The sequence below is a fragment of the Chionomys nivalis genome, chromosome 5 (assembly GCF_950005125.1).
Source record: "Chionomys nivalis chromosome 5, mChiNiv1.1, whole genome shotgun sequence".
In the NCBI taxonomy this organism is placed as follows: Eukaryota; Metazoa; Chordata; class Mammalia; order Rodentia; family Cricetidae; genus Chionomys; species Chionomys nivalis.
Window position 1 is genome coordinate 19,047,588 of NC_080090.1, and position 17,484 is coordinate 19,065,071.

General features: G+C 41.7%; 1 protein-coding gene across 1 annotated transcript in view; it reads right to left on the reverse strand.

Annotated features, from left to right (window-relative positions):
- The window catches only part of Kmo (kynurenine 3-monooxygenase), a 31,177-nt gene that overhangs the window by 7,222 nt on the left and 6,471 nt on the right, over positions 1-17,484 (reverse strand). The window contains exons 4-9 of the mRNA XM_057770398.1: positions 16,763-16,852; positions 12,150-12,198; positions 6,985-7,072; positions 5,126-5,291; positions 1,868-1,939; positions 1,182-1,303 (exon numbers count right to left, since the gene is read on the reverse strand). Of these exons, the coding sequence (XP_057626381.1) occupies positions 1,182-1,303; positions 1,868-1,939; positions 5,126-5,291; positions 6,985-7,072; positions 12,150-12,198; positions 16,763-16,852 (587 nt within the window). The remainder of the gene's footprint in view (positions 1-1,181; positions 1,304-1,867; positions 1,940-5,125; positions 5,292-6,984; positions 7,073-12,149; positions 12,199-16,762; positions 16,853-17,484) is intronic.

Here is a 17,484-nt window from a genome sequence, read left to right on the forward strand (position 1 = left end):
AGTGTAGAAAGGATGCACAAGCTACTTTTATTTTACTATATTTCAGTAAAAATATTTCATCAAAAAATATTTGACTAGTGAGTGGCTCAATCACCTATCCATCAAGCCCCAGGTATCCATCCACCTTGCTGGCAAGCCAGTCTAGCCAGGTTCAGTGAGAGACCCTGTCTCTAAAAATATGCTGGAGAGTAACTGAGAAAGACACCCATTATCAGCCTCTAGTCTCCAGAAACGTGCATCTGTGTATGGGTATACGTGCATTTGGACTGCCCCCACGTGTACATACAAACATGTACACTTACAACATAAACATGTATACACACATAATTACACTGTTCTCATTACCACTGTTTGTGGTAAGGCTAAACACATACAAAAGGATAAGTCTTGGAGTATTTGCATAATCGGAAATATGTCTGTATCATATACCATGTCATAAAAGCATTATTATGTACGTGGACCATAGTGTTTTTAATGTATTATTGTATTTTAGGCTATTTTCAAATACAATAGTGTATTTTAGACTCCTATGTAAATATTGAACAAATGCTGCAGTGTATTTTACTAGATCACAGCAAATGAGGTTAATGTGAATCCTTATATTTTAGGAAATCAATAACCGCAATCAAAATCATGCTGAGGAGGTTGGAATAATTTGGCCAATGGGTTCACGATTTTAGTTGAACTGAAGTAAACTCATCATCTGTTGTTGACCACGAAGACTAGGGTAAACACAAAGAAAATCCTGATATTTGTAAAGCATCAAGAGAGGTTTTTTTAGAAAGAATAAATACAAAAATACTGAATGTCCTCAGTAATCTAAAGTCTGAGAGCGGCAAGATGGCTCAGCAGGTGAAGTGTATGCTCCCAAGACTGAGGACCTGAGTTCAGTCCCCAAAGTGACAGAAAGCAAGAGAACTGACTCCCACAAGTTGTCCTTTGACCTTCGCGTGCATGCTGCATGTAGGGACACTGGTGCTTGTGTTCCTGGGATAAACTGGACATGATTTTCTCAGAATCTCCACTCATAACAAAGAACCCACGTAGACTTTTGTTTTAATGCTGGCTTCCAGACACTGCATTTTAAAAACAATTTTAAAGAAAAGTCGAAGCAGTTTTAATTGAATTTGGAATAACTCAAACTAAAGACACAAAAGGCACAATTTCCCATGGAGACTTACTCTCCCATCAGAGGGATGGCATCTGGAAAGTTCTTCTGAAAGAAGTTCAGCACATCGTAATTTGTTGGAAGGTTTTCAAATTCTTCGAAGGGCATGAACAAGGTACATGTGAAGGATTTGTCCTGTGAAGGAAAGGGACAGTTGAGAGAGAAAAGAGACTGTGACGCTGGCACTTGGGGCCCTCGCGGGGACTAAGGATCTCCTGCAGGAGACTATCCAAGCCAGCTTTGTCCCCTTTCCCCTGGAGGAAAGCTCTGCCACGTCTCAGGGGACTCCTTGCTTCCTGAGTCACCAGGAAAACTGCTACCGTGCAAACCATCCATGTTCACCAAGCAAATATTGCAGTCCTCGGATTGTTTATAGATAGATTGTTTATAGATTGTTTCATGTGATTTTTTTCCTCCTTTTTTCTTCCTCTTAAGATAGTATTGATCCTATGATAGACAGCAACAGGAAGAAAACGACCAGCACAGAACACAGCAAGCTGGATAGATAAAGAAAAAACCCTGGAGACAAATGAAAGAACGAATACACATACACTAATGTCCCGCAGACCTTAAAAACTGGAATTCTAGATTAAAAAATGATGAGATCAACTAGGTTACATAAATGCCCAACACAAAAAGTAAGTCATAAAAATATTAATTATAAGATGTATAAATAGCAGATAAGAATTTGTACATTACCATATTTGGAAGGGCAATCATCATAAAGGCATTTCTAGGCCAAATATGAAGACAATTAGGTTCCATGGCATACTGTAACAAAGAACACAGGCTCGATTAGCAAGCAGCTCATCTCTACCGTGACTGCACTGCTTCCACAGTCACCTGGACCCTGCCCACATAGGGTGCACTGCACGTGTGTTACTGCGTAAAGTAGACATTGTCTTAGATAAAACTTTGGGTTCTATCTTTATACGTTCAAACTGAAGCAAGTTTTTTTTAATCATTTATTTCAAGATTTGAGAACATACTGTAATAAGATATTCTTTCTCTTTCACCCTTTCTACACACAGAAACATGCATGTCGATATACATATGTATGTACATAAGTATATGCACATAAAACATTTATGTGGGTAGATGTTTATGTTGTGCGATTATGTGCAATAGTTTTACATTTTATAGATGGGACAGGAAAGCCTTGAGTTCAAGTAGTCAGAACAAAACTGAAGAAACAGCAATCTCCCAGCAACCCTGGTAGCAGCAAAGTCATTGTGTCTTACAAAGGTCTGTGTCTGCCTGGCTTTGCTGTTCTTCTGCTCTTTGTTGTCGTTTGTTGCTTTTGCTCCAGAACCCTAAACAAAGTCTAAACCATAGACACTGAAATGAATCAAGCGCCCAACTGTTTGATTTCAAAGATTACACAGGGACTAGAGTGGACAAGAAAGTACACATACCATGGAAAGCCAAGTCACTTCTCCTTAATAAAAAGGGAGGAAGGAAGAGAGCGGGAGTTTTGGTGCTGACTGAAAGTATAGGAAATAATGGGTTGACATGTAAACAGCTGAAAAGGGGCCTTGTATAGAAGATCAGAGCACAGACGAGCTAAGCGGGGAACAGCAGGGTTTGGTACAGCTTCACCAGCTGAGCAAGGTGGAGGAGGTAGAGAGGAACCCAGCACTTGGAGCGAATACCCTCCTTCCATCTTTTGTATTTTTCTCATACTCCCTCATCTCTGCAGAACTCTAAAAGGTAAGACAAGGAGGAAAACAACAAGAGAAGCTAACTTGGTTTCCTAACACAGTATCAAAGGTCAACGTTTGATTAAAATAATGAGGAAGCCAATATTTAGGTTCTGGCTTCCTCACTGACACAAAGACTGGCTTGTATATCATGGCAAATACAGTATGCTACCAAGAACACACAGAAGTTCACAAATAGTCCTCGAGTCTAGAAAACATTAAATCCCAGCTTCTTTATCAGCAAGCCACATTCTGGAGAGATGCTGTATGGGACTGCCGTCTGAGGGCAGCTTGGTGCTGCCTCCTGTGCCTCTCATTTGAAGTCCCTCAAAACATAAATCCTGTTAGTATTCCGATTGTTCCCAAACAGCTCTGAGGTAGGCCTTGGGGTGTGAAAGGAGAGATGGAAAGACTGTTCGGGCTGGAGGAGGCTGGAGAGGGCTGTGAACTGGTCTTTCTTGACACAGCATGGAGATACAAATACTCATAGCATCTGTGGCTGTTTGCACAAGTTCTACACAAAATCAGGTCATCTTAAATTTCCACCTAGATAAAGGAGATGCTTTTGGGGCATTGTGCTTTCCTGAAGAGCCTCCAGCAATTGATAAAAATAGAGAAGGGAAATTCTTTCTTCTTTGAGAGTGTGGTCATTGCTTGCCATGTTCCAACAGATGATTCCATATCCATGCAAATATGAACAGCACTAACTGGGCTTAGTGTGTGAAAAAATAATAAGACTAGAATAAAAGAAGGAGGAAGCGATGAAGTCAGGAGGGGATGTGCTGAGAGGAGAGAGGGAGTTATGCCATTGTGTACATGCATAAAATTCTCAAAGAATAAAATAAAATATGGGCTTTAAGGCAAAGCTAAGTTTACAAACCTTGAAAGAATGAGAAGAATGGAGATGTTTTCCTAGTAATACCCAAAGGCCTTGCATCTAGTCTCTCTTCCCACTCCACACTTGGGAGATGGACCGCAAGTTGCTCAGTAAAAAAGAAAGAGAAGAGAGAAAAGAAAGGGGCAAAAAATTTGAGGGCATCAACTAGGCTGATTTTACACAATGATCTTATGTTTTCTTGAGTTTTGATTCCTAGATTTTACTCAGATACAGAAAATTGTGCATATGTGTGGCAAGAAAGTAAAACTGTGTAAGGGACAAAGGGCAAGGAAAAATGAAGGGCAGAGGCTCCAGGGAAGAATATGCTGAGTGCACAGTACATGTCCACAAACTTTAGTATATAAATAAATAGTTTTAAAAGAGAAAAACTAAATAAAGTGCCTAGAATTGTTTAGGGCTTGTTAAAATGCCCCTGTATTTGGGTCATATTTGTCTCAAGATAGCTGCTTGAAAAAAATGAGACCTTGAAAAAAAGACCATTACTTATTATTAATAATTACAGTGACTGAAACATAAGAACGTAAGTGACTATATCACAGCTACTTTATTGTGCACTGTTTTGCCTACATGAAGGCTGGCTTGTCAACAGAACCATCTCACCCTGAAATCCAGAGCTGTTGGGTCAGGACCCTCATACAACAGGTACAGGGAAATCAGTGGAATGATTTGACAACAATGAGGAAGAAATGGAAAGACAATGAGATGTTAAAAATATCTATTTGAGCCAGGTGGTAGTGGTGCATGCCTTTAATGCCAGCACTCAGGAGGCAGAAGCAGGTGGATCAATCTCTGTGAGTTCAAGGCCAGCTTGGTCTGCAGAGTGAGTGCCAGAACAAGTTCCAAAGCTACACAGAGAAACCCTGTCTCGAAAAACAAACAAACAAAAAGAACGATTTGATTGCCCTGTAGAGTATGTTAGAATGTAACTTTCCTGTCTCGATTAATAACATATTTTATAGATGCCCTTACTTCACCTAGAAGAGATGAAATCAGATTTAAACTTTAGAATAGGTGTTTTGGATGCAAATTAAGCATTCGATGTTATCTGTCTCATATAAGTTAATGTTCTTATATTGCCTCTGTTAGTATTTCCTTTTCCATAATAAGTTTCTATGTTTGATTGTGACAGACTCAGTTTTGTTTTATTTTTAAAACAATATTTTATATTAAAATAATTTCATGCAAAAATTTCCATAGCACTTATCTGCTTCTGGCATAGCATAGAACTTAGTAATGGAACAAAGGGGAATGAGAAAAACACAATTTAAATCTCCTTTCAGAAATACATTATTAATCTACTCCACTAGCTCTCCTTAGATGCTCCTATGGGAGACGGCTATGGGAAGGGAGAAGACCTACCTCCCCATTCTTAGGTGGAATTGTCAGCTCCATGTACCCATGCGGGATGTATTGCTGACTGTAGTCAAAGCGAGGCTTCTTCATGAGGTGGGCTCTGACCGTTGAATAGGCTCCATCGCATCCTACAATGAGGTCATAAGTGACATCTCTGGGAACTTGGTCAGGTCTGAAAAACAGAACGAACCATTCCCCCCAGCCAACAAAAACATCTAGTGAAAACGGTAATGTATTTCGACTTGGGTGTTAAAAGCAAACCCTAGCGGTAACTCAAAACGCCCACTTTTAAACATCTAACTTAGAGCCTGACTTTATCTAGCTTGAATCAACAGATTTAAAATTAAGATGAAAATGCTTGTCCCAGACATGGTTTTGCTTTTGAGAATGAGAATAATGTACCACTACTCTGATACTATAAAGACAGACGAGCTTGCTCCAGAAGTGTGACAGAGCTGAAGGAAGAAAACTGAGAAGACAGGAAAGCAGTCCCGAAGTGTAAGGGTAAACACATCTGTAAGTGTGAGCGGACTCAGGAGTATCTGCAGGCATGTGACCAGGGTTTGCTGGAGAAAACACGCTCGGTCTGAGGAAAGCATACCAGATACAAGCTTAAGAAGAGAACACCCACTTCCCTTGTTGACCTCCAGGGTTGGTTCCAGAATATCCAAAGCTACAAATGCTCAAGTTTCTTGTGTCCAGCAGCACAGTATTTGCATATGTCCTGCACAAACCCTCCCAGATGCTTCAACTGCTCTCTAGAAATGCTGTGTGAGAGGTTGTATCACTGGGAGCCCAGTCAAAAGTAAAAGTCTCGGCATGGTCGGCACAGAGGACTTCTTTTATTTTTACATTTCCTTTGTGATACAATGTCTGTTTCGCTACACTTTTGATCTGAGGTTGGCTGTATGCGTGGTTGAAACATCCTTAGATACGGAAAGTTAACCGTGCAACGCACAGAGGGCAAACGGAGAGGGAAGAAGAATTTTGGATATAAAGATGGAAGTTTAAATTCATGATTCTGGCAAAAGGCAGAAAAAGATTTCTTCCATTAGAAAGATGATGATTGCAGAGTGATAGTTTCAGGAAGCTGACTTTTCAATCTGGAGTGGAAGAGGGGACACACAGGAGGCAATAGCATGAGCCCACGTTGGCAGGGACAAGAATTGGACACCATCATATCACAGAAGAAGAAAGAGACCATAGGAAGACAGACATGGTAAATGAAAACGTACAGATTTAATGGGAGAAAATGGAAGAAGAAATCACTATAAGGGACTGATCATGTCAAAACAGTCCAGGAAAGACAGGAATATTGTGTGGGGGAGGCAATAAAGATGAGAAAGGCTTCTAGAATCGGAGCGAATGCAACTGTGCCAGGGTTGGTGCATCATTGATCAGGACCTCACTGAGAATGAGGACAGAGGAATGCTAGAAATGTGAATTTGTAAATGATTGTGTAACCCGTGACTGCTGTGTGGTATTCTGAGGGTGGGACGTTAAAGGGCATAGAGCTGTCTAAGGACAGGCAGAGAAGTCACGCCATGCGAGAAGACAGGAGACACACAGCAGGGGAGGACCACCTATTTTCTAGGAAGAGAAAGTCTGAACCGAAAATGATCACTTGAGCATGGTTAACTGATTATGGTCACCCAAGCATTGGAAATTAAGAATTCACACTTCTGGGTACTTAGAAAACATCGGGGAACTATTCTCAAACCAAAGGCCCTGGCTGCGAAGACTATTTGAATTTTCGCTTCAGTAATCATTTAACTCTTTTGAAAGAGCCAAAGAACAAAGTTTGCTGGTAGAGCTCACCACTCCCACCCTTGCCCTCAGAAGTCAGAAGCCTGAAGGGTGATTACCCAAGCACGGTGACCACCCCTTCCTCGGGATGGCATTTCGACAGCTTGTGGCCAAAGTGCACCTTCGCATTGGGATATGACTCCACCGCTGAGGGAAGAAACAAGGTAAACAGACTTGAGTTTCAGCTGTGCTTTACCTAATCAAACCGAAAGGCTGATCATTTACTGAGAACAATAGGGAGAGATACTACTTGGTTAATTAACTGTTCTGTTTATTTGTGACAGGGTCTTATTGTATTGTACAATCCTGATCTCACTGTGTATCCTAGGCTAGTCTTCTGTTTACAATCCCTCTGCTTCTTCTATTTGATTGCTGGGCTTCCATGTGCATACCTATCGTGCCAGAATCAATCTCTCTCTCTCTCTCTGTTTTTTGAGACAGGGTTTCTCTTTGTAGCCCTTGCTGTACTGGAGATTTGCAAACCAGGCTGTTCTCAAACTCAGAGATCCTCCTGCTTCTGCCTCCTAAGTGCTGGGATTAAAAGCATTCACCATGACACCTGGCTATTTTCTTTTTAAAGTCAAGCCAGACATAGTGTGTGGCTTTATTTTTTATTTAATAATAATAATAATTTTGTTTTGTTTGAGACAGGGTTTCTCTGGGTAGCCCTGGCTGTCCTGATACTCTGTAGACCAGGCTCGCCTTGAACTCAGAGATCTGCCTGTCTCTGCCTCCCAAGTGCTAAAAAATTAGTGTGTGCCACCGCCCAGCAAGATACTTATTCTTAATATGGTCTGTGGATAGTGTAACTTTTAATAATACAGACAAATGAGAAACAGGTGTTGTCACTTCAAGAGTTTTCTACTCATAGCATTGCACCAACTCCAGCATCCCTGAGACTGTTTGTGCCCTTGGAAAGAAACACTTGTTCTTCAAAGCTGCCTTTAAAGCTCTATCTTTGACCGGAAACAGCCAGCCATTAATAAAACACTTCTCGTTATACATGCCTATCTCCTTCTCCTCTGGGTGCCACTTCCAGTGCTGGGACACTTGGATAGCAAGCGACTGAAAAACCAGTTGAGCTTGGTGATGGTGGTGCATACCTATAACCATGTTACTTGGGAGGCTGAGGAGGAAGGATCATGAGTTCAAGGCCAGCTTGAGTTATGTAGTAAGATTGTGCCTCAAGAAACAAAAAGGAATTAAAAAGAAGTAAGAAACTGAACCATCTTCCTCTATCCGCCGCTGCCAAATAATCTAGTGAAAATAATAATATATTTCTACTAAGATTAATATTATATTCCTGAAAAGAGAAATAAGGAAAAGAGAAAAGATTGACTTCTTCCTTTCCTATTTGAATCTTCTTGATCTCCTTTTGTTATCTTATTGCTGTTGCCAAAGCTTCAAGAACTATGTTGAAGACATATGGAGAGAGTGGACAGTTTTGTCTTGTTCCTGATTTTAGTGGAATCACTTTGAGTTTCTCTCCATTTAATTTGATGTTGGCTGTTGGCTTGCTGTATATTGCTTTTACTATATTTAGGTAATTTCCTTGTATCCCTGACCTCTCCAGGACCTTTATCAGGAGGGGTGTTGGATTTTGTCAAATGCTTTTTCAGCAACTAATTAAATGATCATATTTTTTCTTTCAGTTTATTTATATGATGGATTACATTGATAAATTTTAGTATGTTGAACCAGACCTGCATCTCTAAGATGAAACCAATTTGATCATGGTGGATGACAGCAACTTATGGAAACAGAGGCAGAGACCCACATCGGAGCACTGGACTGAGCTCCCAAAGTCCAGTTGAAGAGTGGGAGGAATGAAAATATGAGCAAAGAGGTCAAGACCATGATGGGTTCACCCACTGAAACAGTCTACCTGAGCTAGTGGGAGCTCACCGACTCCAGCCGGACTGGGAAGGAACAAGCATAGGACCAAACTAGTCCCTCCGAATGTGGTTGATGGTTGCATGGCTGGGGCAGACTGAGGGGCCACTGGCAGTGGCACCAGGATTTATCCCTACTGCATGTACTGGCTTTTTGGGAACCTATTCTCTTAGGATGTATACCTTGCTCAGCCTAAATATAGTAGGAAGGGCCTTGGACCTTCCACAAAGCAATGTGTCCTACCCTCTCTGAGGATTAGAGGGGGTGGGGTGGGAGGGTGTGTGGAGGGAATGGAAGGAGGGGAAGAAGTGGGAACTTGGATTGATATTTTTTTAAAAATCTAATAAATTTTTTTTAAAAAAAAGAAAAGAAAAAGAGAAAAGAGAAAGGATAATTTGTCACATAACTGCAGAAATCGGAGTTTATCTGATACAGTTAGGATATCTTTTTTTAAAAAAATAAATTTTGTTATACTGGATTCCAATACAGTCATGTTCATATGATTAAAATATTACACATATGGCTTGGTATTTATTTGTGTCCCCATACTAGACAGTGCCACCTTTGGAGGTTCACAGAGCAGAACATTACATAAAGATCTTGAAAATTCTTTTTAAGAAAAGACTTTTAAAGGTGTCTTGATACAGAAATTACTGAATGTCCGAGCCACAGCTATCTTGTTTTCCTTACTGTTAACATGGCATGGATGAGAAAACCATGAAACATTGGTACATGTAATGTGAGTTCACCTGAGAATGGGGTTCACTTACAATGTTTTCAGAGGGGAGGTAATTAAATTAGAGAAAAATAAGTACTTATATTGCAAAGAATCAAACCTTATATGCCAAACAATGCTTGGGTCTCTCTCTATGGGAGGGGGCGGGGAGAGAGAGAGAGAGAGAAAGAGAGAGAGAGGCACCCCTTTACTGATTTGGAGCCTGTGAAGCACATCCTCAAAGTAAAACAGTATGGTAATGTCATGTAGACCAAGACTGTTATACAAATATATTACAAACATTAATTATTATGTATAATTATATTAATTGTATTGATATATTAATTATAATATATTATGTGTATATTACATATACTTATATATAGCATGTATATGGTATATATGTATATATATATTTATGTATTTATCAGCTCTTTAGTATTAGTTGATGTTTCATATATAATAAAGAGGAAACTGAGTCATTAAAAATCAGAGACTTTGGAATCAACAGACTGAAGCTCAAATCTAGATTCTACCACAGTGGGACCTAAGATCTCTCAGCTTTCATTTGGCCATTTGTGAAGCTGAGCTCAACTTAATTCCCGCCTCACGTAGTTGTTATGGAAATCGGTGCGTGTGAAGCACTTGCTGTAGTGTGTTGCTTCAGTGACAACTCGATCTCATCTTTATCTTAGTAAATTCAGAGGATGTTAAACAGGTCTGTGACACTGCTATGCTAAAATCTGCCTGGTGTTTATCTTCTTCCTAAAGACTAACCGGGGAGGTGTGGTACCCTGGCCCCACTTCGTCCGCCGTCCGGCTGAAAGACAGTACCAAATATAACTGGAGATGAAATTGATTCTATGGAACATTTAACTTTCTAAAAAGACGGGGACTTCTAGGCTATATCAAGAAGGGTTGGTTAAAGAGGCAACAGAACAAGAGGGAAACCACGCTTTGAGTTGAGAACCGAGGCTAGTGACGTCATGGGTCTTGGAGGAGAACCTACGGCCTCCACTTTGCTAACCCATCATAGTCCCTCTACTTTCTAAACATTTGTCCTTATACTCACAGATTAGGTGCAGCCCTCACCCCTCCTCAAGGAAACCTCTCCTTGCAATGGCTAAAGAGCTTTACAGAAAACCACAACCACCGGGCGGTGGTGGCGCACGCCTTTAATCCCAGCACTTGGGAGGCAGAGACAGGCGGATCCCTGTGAGTTCGAGGCTAGCCTGGGCTACAAGAGCTAGTTCCAGGACAGGCTCCAAAGCTACAGAGAAACCCTGTCTCAAAAAACCAAAAAAAAAAAAAAAAAAAAAAAAAAAGGAAACCACAACCAATCGAAATGCAGCATTGTGGAGTCATTTCTAAGAATACATCTACAAAACATGCCTGCACCTAATGTTGTGGAAGGGGCAGGGAGACTGTAAGAGCCAGAGGAGCAGAGAGGTGTGGGATACACAGTTGTTTCTGTTGCCTGTGGATCGAGATGTAGAACTCTTGAGCTACTTCTCCAGCACCGTGTCTGCCTGTGTGCTACCCACCATGACGATTATGGACTAAGCATCTGAACTGTAAGCCCCAATGAAATGTTTTCCTTTATAAAAACTGCCATGGTCTCAGCGATATAAACCCTAAGACACTAGGGAGGAACACACCAATTGATTATCCAACACCAAATGGTCAGCCCTAAAATATACATACAAATAACAACATACAGACTGAAAAGGTTATATTGAGGAATGAAAAAAAGGCCAAGTATTTGAAAGAGAGGAAGGAGGGGTATATGGAAGGTTTTGAAGTGAGGAAAGGGAAGGGGACATGGTGTAATTATATTATCTCAAAAGTAAAAGAAGTTCTTAAAATTAAAAAAAAAAGGAGAGAGTAGGAATGTCTGTGGGGTATGCTCTGTGGTAGCGAATCTGTTCAGTATAATCACTGAACTGGCATAATCTATTGTTAAATTTAATGAGGTCTGAAAGGAGACCAGAGGTGTGAACAGTTACCAGAGGTGTGAACAGTTACCAGAGGTGTGAACAGTTACCAGAGGTGTGAAAGATTACCAGGGGTGTAAAAGGTTATCAGGGATGTTGTTCAATGGTTAACTAAATTTGCAGATTTTCTTGAAAGCCCAGTAGTTTATGGGTAGTTCTTTCTAGGTACTCAGAGCACATAGTTGAGAGCTAGATCTTGCATCTTCCTCCTTCCCAGTCCCCTCTATACATCTGATTTCCTGCAAACATAAATCTGACCCTCGCCCCTCTCCTGCCTCTTCACCACACTGTTGTTACCCAGCCTTGCCTGGTGCCTTCCTTAGGCACACCTGGACTGAGGCTGCAGCTTCCTTTCAGCCTTCACAGACATGCACATCTAACAGGGCACTTGACAAGCTGTCTGCTTATGTCTGTTGACCCACTGGACGGTGAGTTCTTGAGCAGACAGTATGTGGTAGAATTCCAAGGTCTAAGGAGTGAATTATTTTCACTTGGATACTTGATGAGATGAAAAGAGACACTGTGGCAGTTTTACTATTACACAATCTTATTCTTTAGAGTCCATAAAAGGGAGCAGCAACCAAACCCTAGTAAGTTGAATGAACAAAACGGTTAGGCTTACCAGTCAGTAGATCCTTGTTTAACTTCTCTCTGCTTATGGAAAGGATATACTGTAAGAAAAACAAAGTAGACATTGTTTCTGGAGAATGGGAAAATGTAACTCTAAGTTACTCAGAAAAAAGAAATAGTCACTATTTAGCAGGAGGTTGCAAACTGCTTTAGAACCATTTAGCTAAATGGTATGACAATAATAATAATCATTAGACAATGATAATAATGTTAACCAAATATACTAAATATAATATCCAAATTTTTAGCTTAGGCTTTCTGAAAGTTTGATACTATAAAAATCAAAACCTTCTCACAGAGAAAATATTAGTTCTATTAATTTAATTTTAACGTTGTGAATTTTTTATTTCCATCAGAGCTCTCTCTAAATATGGCTGTTACATTGCTTCTCTACTGATAACATCAGAGCAAATGCACTGCCACCCCCCCCCCCAAAAAAAAACCTACCTCCAAGGCCTTAATTTTAGAAAAAGCTGTGTGCGAAGGTAACAAGGGGTGGCCGTTGTCAGAGGACAGCCTTTCAGTATGACACATGTTGTTTATTTCAGACCGTGTGTCAAAATGTGGCAGCTTATATAATGCAATGCACACATGGTGTCCAGGGACCATAATACTTTAAGCATCAATTAAAATGTTTTATTTTAGTTTAGTTTAAAAACAGAAAGAAAAAAGTTCAAGTAAAATAAAAACTGATCCAGAATTATAAATCTTAGGTTGCTTGGACTCATCGTCACATGAGTAAAGTCACAAAAAGTTAATTTTAAGTATTACTTACTTTATAGCAAACATGCCTACCAGGGAGCATGAAAGTCACAATACAGTCTTATGATTTAGAGTGACTTCATTAAGTATTTAAAGTATAACGTTTTTCCAAATATGGGAGACCACACAGTTTTTAGCATGGAAATTCTTACAGCTCTTTTTGTTCTGCACTGGAAATTTCACCTTAGCAGTCAAATCTAAATTTGGTATAAAAACAACTCTGCCGTATTACAGTGACAGTGGCTGAGGAGGTGCTTGCTTCCTGTCGTGGTCGTGGCAGGGCAAGACAAAGCAGTGGTTCCTCCATCTTGAATTAGTGCTGAGGCCCATTTCTACATTTAACTAGAATCTGACCTCTGTTGGAGAATCCCTTGGAAAATTGGCCAGCTCTATCTAGAAAGCAAAGGTCAGGATGTCCTAACTAATTTATCTTACCCTTTGCTAACACCCTTTGTTTGTGTGGAACCTCCCTCCAGCTAACCACTTAGCGGCTGTAAAAAGTGCTTGCTTCAGACTGTTAACTCTGTGAAGACCCCACCCCCACTCCCACAGGTGCTGAGCAAGATTCCCGGACAGGGCCTCTGCCCTTAAACAAAACAAAACAAAAAACGTGTTCTGGTCGAATGGCCAGGGGCTATGGTTCAAGGGTAGAGTACTTGCTCAACTTGCACAAAGTCCTGGCCTCCACACCCAGCACAGCAAGGAAACATTATAGAGGGTGCTAGGGAATGCTCCAATTATAAATATTCCCTTAAATTAATGTGGTGAAAATGGTCTCTGCATGTTGGTTATAGGGCTTGTGTGCTGTTGGAACCAACAGACATAATAGTCCACTAGGGCCATCAGGACTTCTCTGTGGTTTACTTCCGCTGGATAGTATTTCCTCATAAGCAAGAGTCAGTGTCGTTCCTGCTGCAGGGCCTGCCTCCAACACCTGTTCTAAAAGGCTGATCCCTCGAGGAACTAACAAGAGTAAAGGAGTCTAAAGATAGAAAGCACAAGGATAAAGGCCACGTTAGACAATTTATTTGGAGATATGCAACGCAATAATTTAACGCAGACCATTTCAGATACAACGAGGGAAAGGAGTCACTTTCTCTGTCCTCCACGCCGTCAAAGGAAAACACTTCCCACTAAGAGAGCAAAGTATCTTAACTTTGAACATAGACACTTAGGAGTTTGCCGGAAACTTTGACCACCCCTGTATAATTGCACGGTACCCTGACAGTTCCCAGGACAGTCTCAGAGGGAGACAGAACTGTCTGAACAGCCAGGAGATGTCTATACATAGTGGGGGGAAAGGGCCAAGAGACACACAACTCGAGGAGGAAGGGCTATGGAGGATTTGGGAAGTCGTTTTTGCACATCATGGATATCTAAACTGTGTGTCTTATGCTTCGTCCACGGCCCAGAGCTCTTCAGTGGGTCCACTCTCTCTCCCTTTCCCTCCCTTCTCTCCTCCTCCTCCTCTCTCTCTCTCTCTCTCTCTGTCTCTCTCTCTCTCTCTCTCCCTCTCTCTCCCTCTCTCTCTCTCTCTCCCCCTCTCTCTCTCTCTCCCTCTCTCTCTCTCTCTCTCTCTCTCTCTCTCTGCCATCTTCTTCTGAGACAGGGTCTCTCATTGAACCCGGAGCTATGCTGGCAGCCAGCAAGACCTGGTGATCCTCCTGTCTCTGCACCTCACAGCACTGCTAATAGAGAGATTATAGGTGTGCCTAAGACTGGCTTGTTACATGGGTGCCGGGTCATTGAGGATTTAATTGTATTTATGTGCATATATGTGTTCATATAAGTAAATATAGGCACCCATGGAAGTCAGAAGAGGGTGTTGGATTCCCTGAAGCTGGAGTTACAAGTGGATGTGAGCTCCCCAGTGTGGGTGCTGGGAACTGAACTCAGGTCCTCTAGAACAGTAGCAAGTGCTCATAACTGCTGAGCCATTCTCCAGACTGAGTGCTGGGGATTTGAACACGGGGCCTTGTGGCTACACAAAAAGTACTGAGTCCTCTTCCCAGCTCCATTACAAGATGATTTTAGAAGTTTTATGAGTGAAGACTGGGTCTGGATCTTGGTGGTAGCCAGCTAACACTGCGTGAGAGGGACCTGGGCACCAAGAGGCTGCAGAGGTCAAAAGAAGGTAGACTCCCTGAAGATGTGAAGAAATCTTGGGGTCACAAGGATGCCTGCACTTCCTCAGGCAGAGCAGCTGTATGGTTCAAAGCAACTCAATATAGCTCTTAAAGGGCAAAGTAGACTTTGTGTTGGACTAAAACACAAAGATGTCAGTGCACTCATGCAGAAACTGAAGAGAGAGGGTGGCTGTAAACTTAGCATCCACCCAGTTCGTAAGAATTGAGAAATAGCAGTGGTGGTGGGAGAGGGACCACTTCCTCCCTATTGTAGCAAAGGCTCCAAAATTGGAACTCCCCCACACACCTGCTCCCTCTTGGGGGATCAGTGCCCACCATAACAACTGAAGAAAGCATCATGGCCGCTGGTCCCAGTCACTGTCTCCACCTAGTTTCTCTGGGATTTCAGCTCTATCTTCTTCTGTCCATGGATACGTGATTGGCCAAGGTTCTGGAGTGAACTTGGTTGGACAGCTCAGCTTCCTTAGGATGTTTCATGGTAATTCAAAAGAACGGTGAGATGGTGTTGCAATTCACTTACCACGGAGACAGAGAGCTATGGGGCAGCAGGCAGTGCTGCCCAGGCTTCCCCGTCACAGCCCTGAGAAGAAAACTGCCTTCTTGGTGCATCTAATGTAAGTCTGCAGGCTGTTCCTCTTCTATAAAGCATGGTAGCTGTATTTAAGTTCAATAGCTCTCATGATGATGCTATGCTAGAGTGAACTTACAGGCCCTCTCCATCAAACTTCTGAATTACACTGCATTTCAGATCAAAGTCTTCAAAATGATGTCTTGTCCAGCTTTCCTCCATTCGATTAGATTGTTTTCCAATTGATTTAAAATTTCTACCAAGTTTTTCAAATTCTACTTGCTCTGTAGACTTTTTGTAAGCTACAGCTTCCCCCCTTTCTCCAAGCCGCTCTTCTGTTTCCCGTTCATACCACACAGTGACGCTTCTGTCATCCTGGTCTACTGATGTCTCTTCCCCATGAGCCAGATGACTGCCCCTGGTCTTTCAGAAGAATGTGAACCTTACTTGGGCTCTGCGCTTCATAAGGCATGACTCCATAAAAATAAAGCAGTCTGGGAATTACCCTTCTTTTGATGGATATTTGGGACCTTTAGTCTCTCTCTAAGAAATAAACTCAAAGGGTATAATTAGATGTAAATACATTTTTTCTCCCAGCTATTGAATGTTGGTATGTACAAGACAAGAAAAACACAAGGCAGGATAATGGATTTGCTTTCAAATACGACATCTGGCCTCTGTTGTTTTAGGAATTATGAAGTACGGAAAGCGCTTCTGGCTCATTCTGTACATTCTATTATAAGCAAATCCAGGGCAAGAGGGTCATTTTGGGGAAGACAACCACAGTGCAGAACTGTCCCTGTACATGATACTCAACATCAAATAACATGGTAATTTTCTCTAATTGAAAAGGAGGCAGAGGGCACACCACACAGCTGGGCAGCAGGAGCCACACACAGAACAAGAAGTGGCCTCATTATGAGATCAATAGGAGGTCAATGGACATTATTGACTGAACCCTGGTTAGAGCATCTACGAACTAGCTATCTAACTAGATGTGTTCCTGGCATCTAGACTGAGGCTGGAGGTATCTGAGTTAAAGGAGGGGCTAACGAGCAAGGGGCACACTGCAGGCACTGGGCTCGGTTAGAACTGATAATTAGTTCATTGCCTCCAGTGGAAACCTACCTGAGAACTGTTCCCATAGGGAATTGCAGACTTCTTTCCTGAGAGAGAGTGAATCATTCTCGCTCTCATGGGCACTCCTTTGGAAACGACCTGAGAAGAGCCAGAAATAACCACTTCCATTGCTGTGCAGACCACCACGAGAATTAAATAGATGTGAATTTAAATGTGATTTTAAAGGTAAAATCTTTAAAGGGACCCATGAAGCCTGATGTGGTTGAGCAGTCACTCAGTGAATACTTTGCTCCTGAGTATGTTAGTGTTTTTTTTTTTTTTAATTTGGAAAAATAGTGAATGTTTATCTGGTTTAAATCAGATATCACAGATTGGGGAGTGGCTCGGTGTTAGAGGTACTGAGGTGGGGGCTAAGTGCTTTTCTTCTGACCATGGGAAGAGTCATCGTGAGGAGAAAATGCAATCCTCCGTGGTTTCTGTTGTATTTCTTTGGCCATGAGTTTGTGGTTAGAGGCAATGTCACATATGATAGCAAGCAGGCCTACCCTTAGTTCCTTCTGTCTTTTCTCAAGGATGGACTCTAACCTGGAAGATAAAGTGAACCTTTCCCTCTCCGAATTTTCTTTGATCAGTGTTTCATCATAGCACCTGAAAGGAACCTAGAGCATCTCTACCCATTCAATCGGAGAGCCACCTTCCTGTAAGATCCCAGTGTGAGACACGATACCAGATGGGATCGAGCTGTCACGCCTGTGACTTTCCACCCCCAG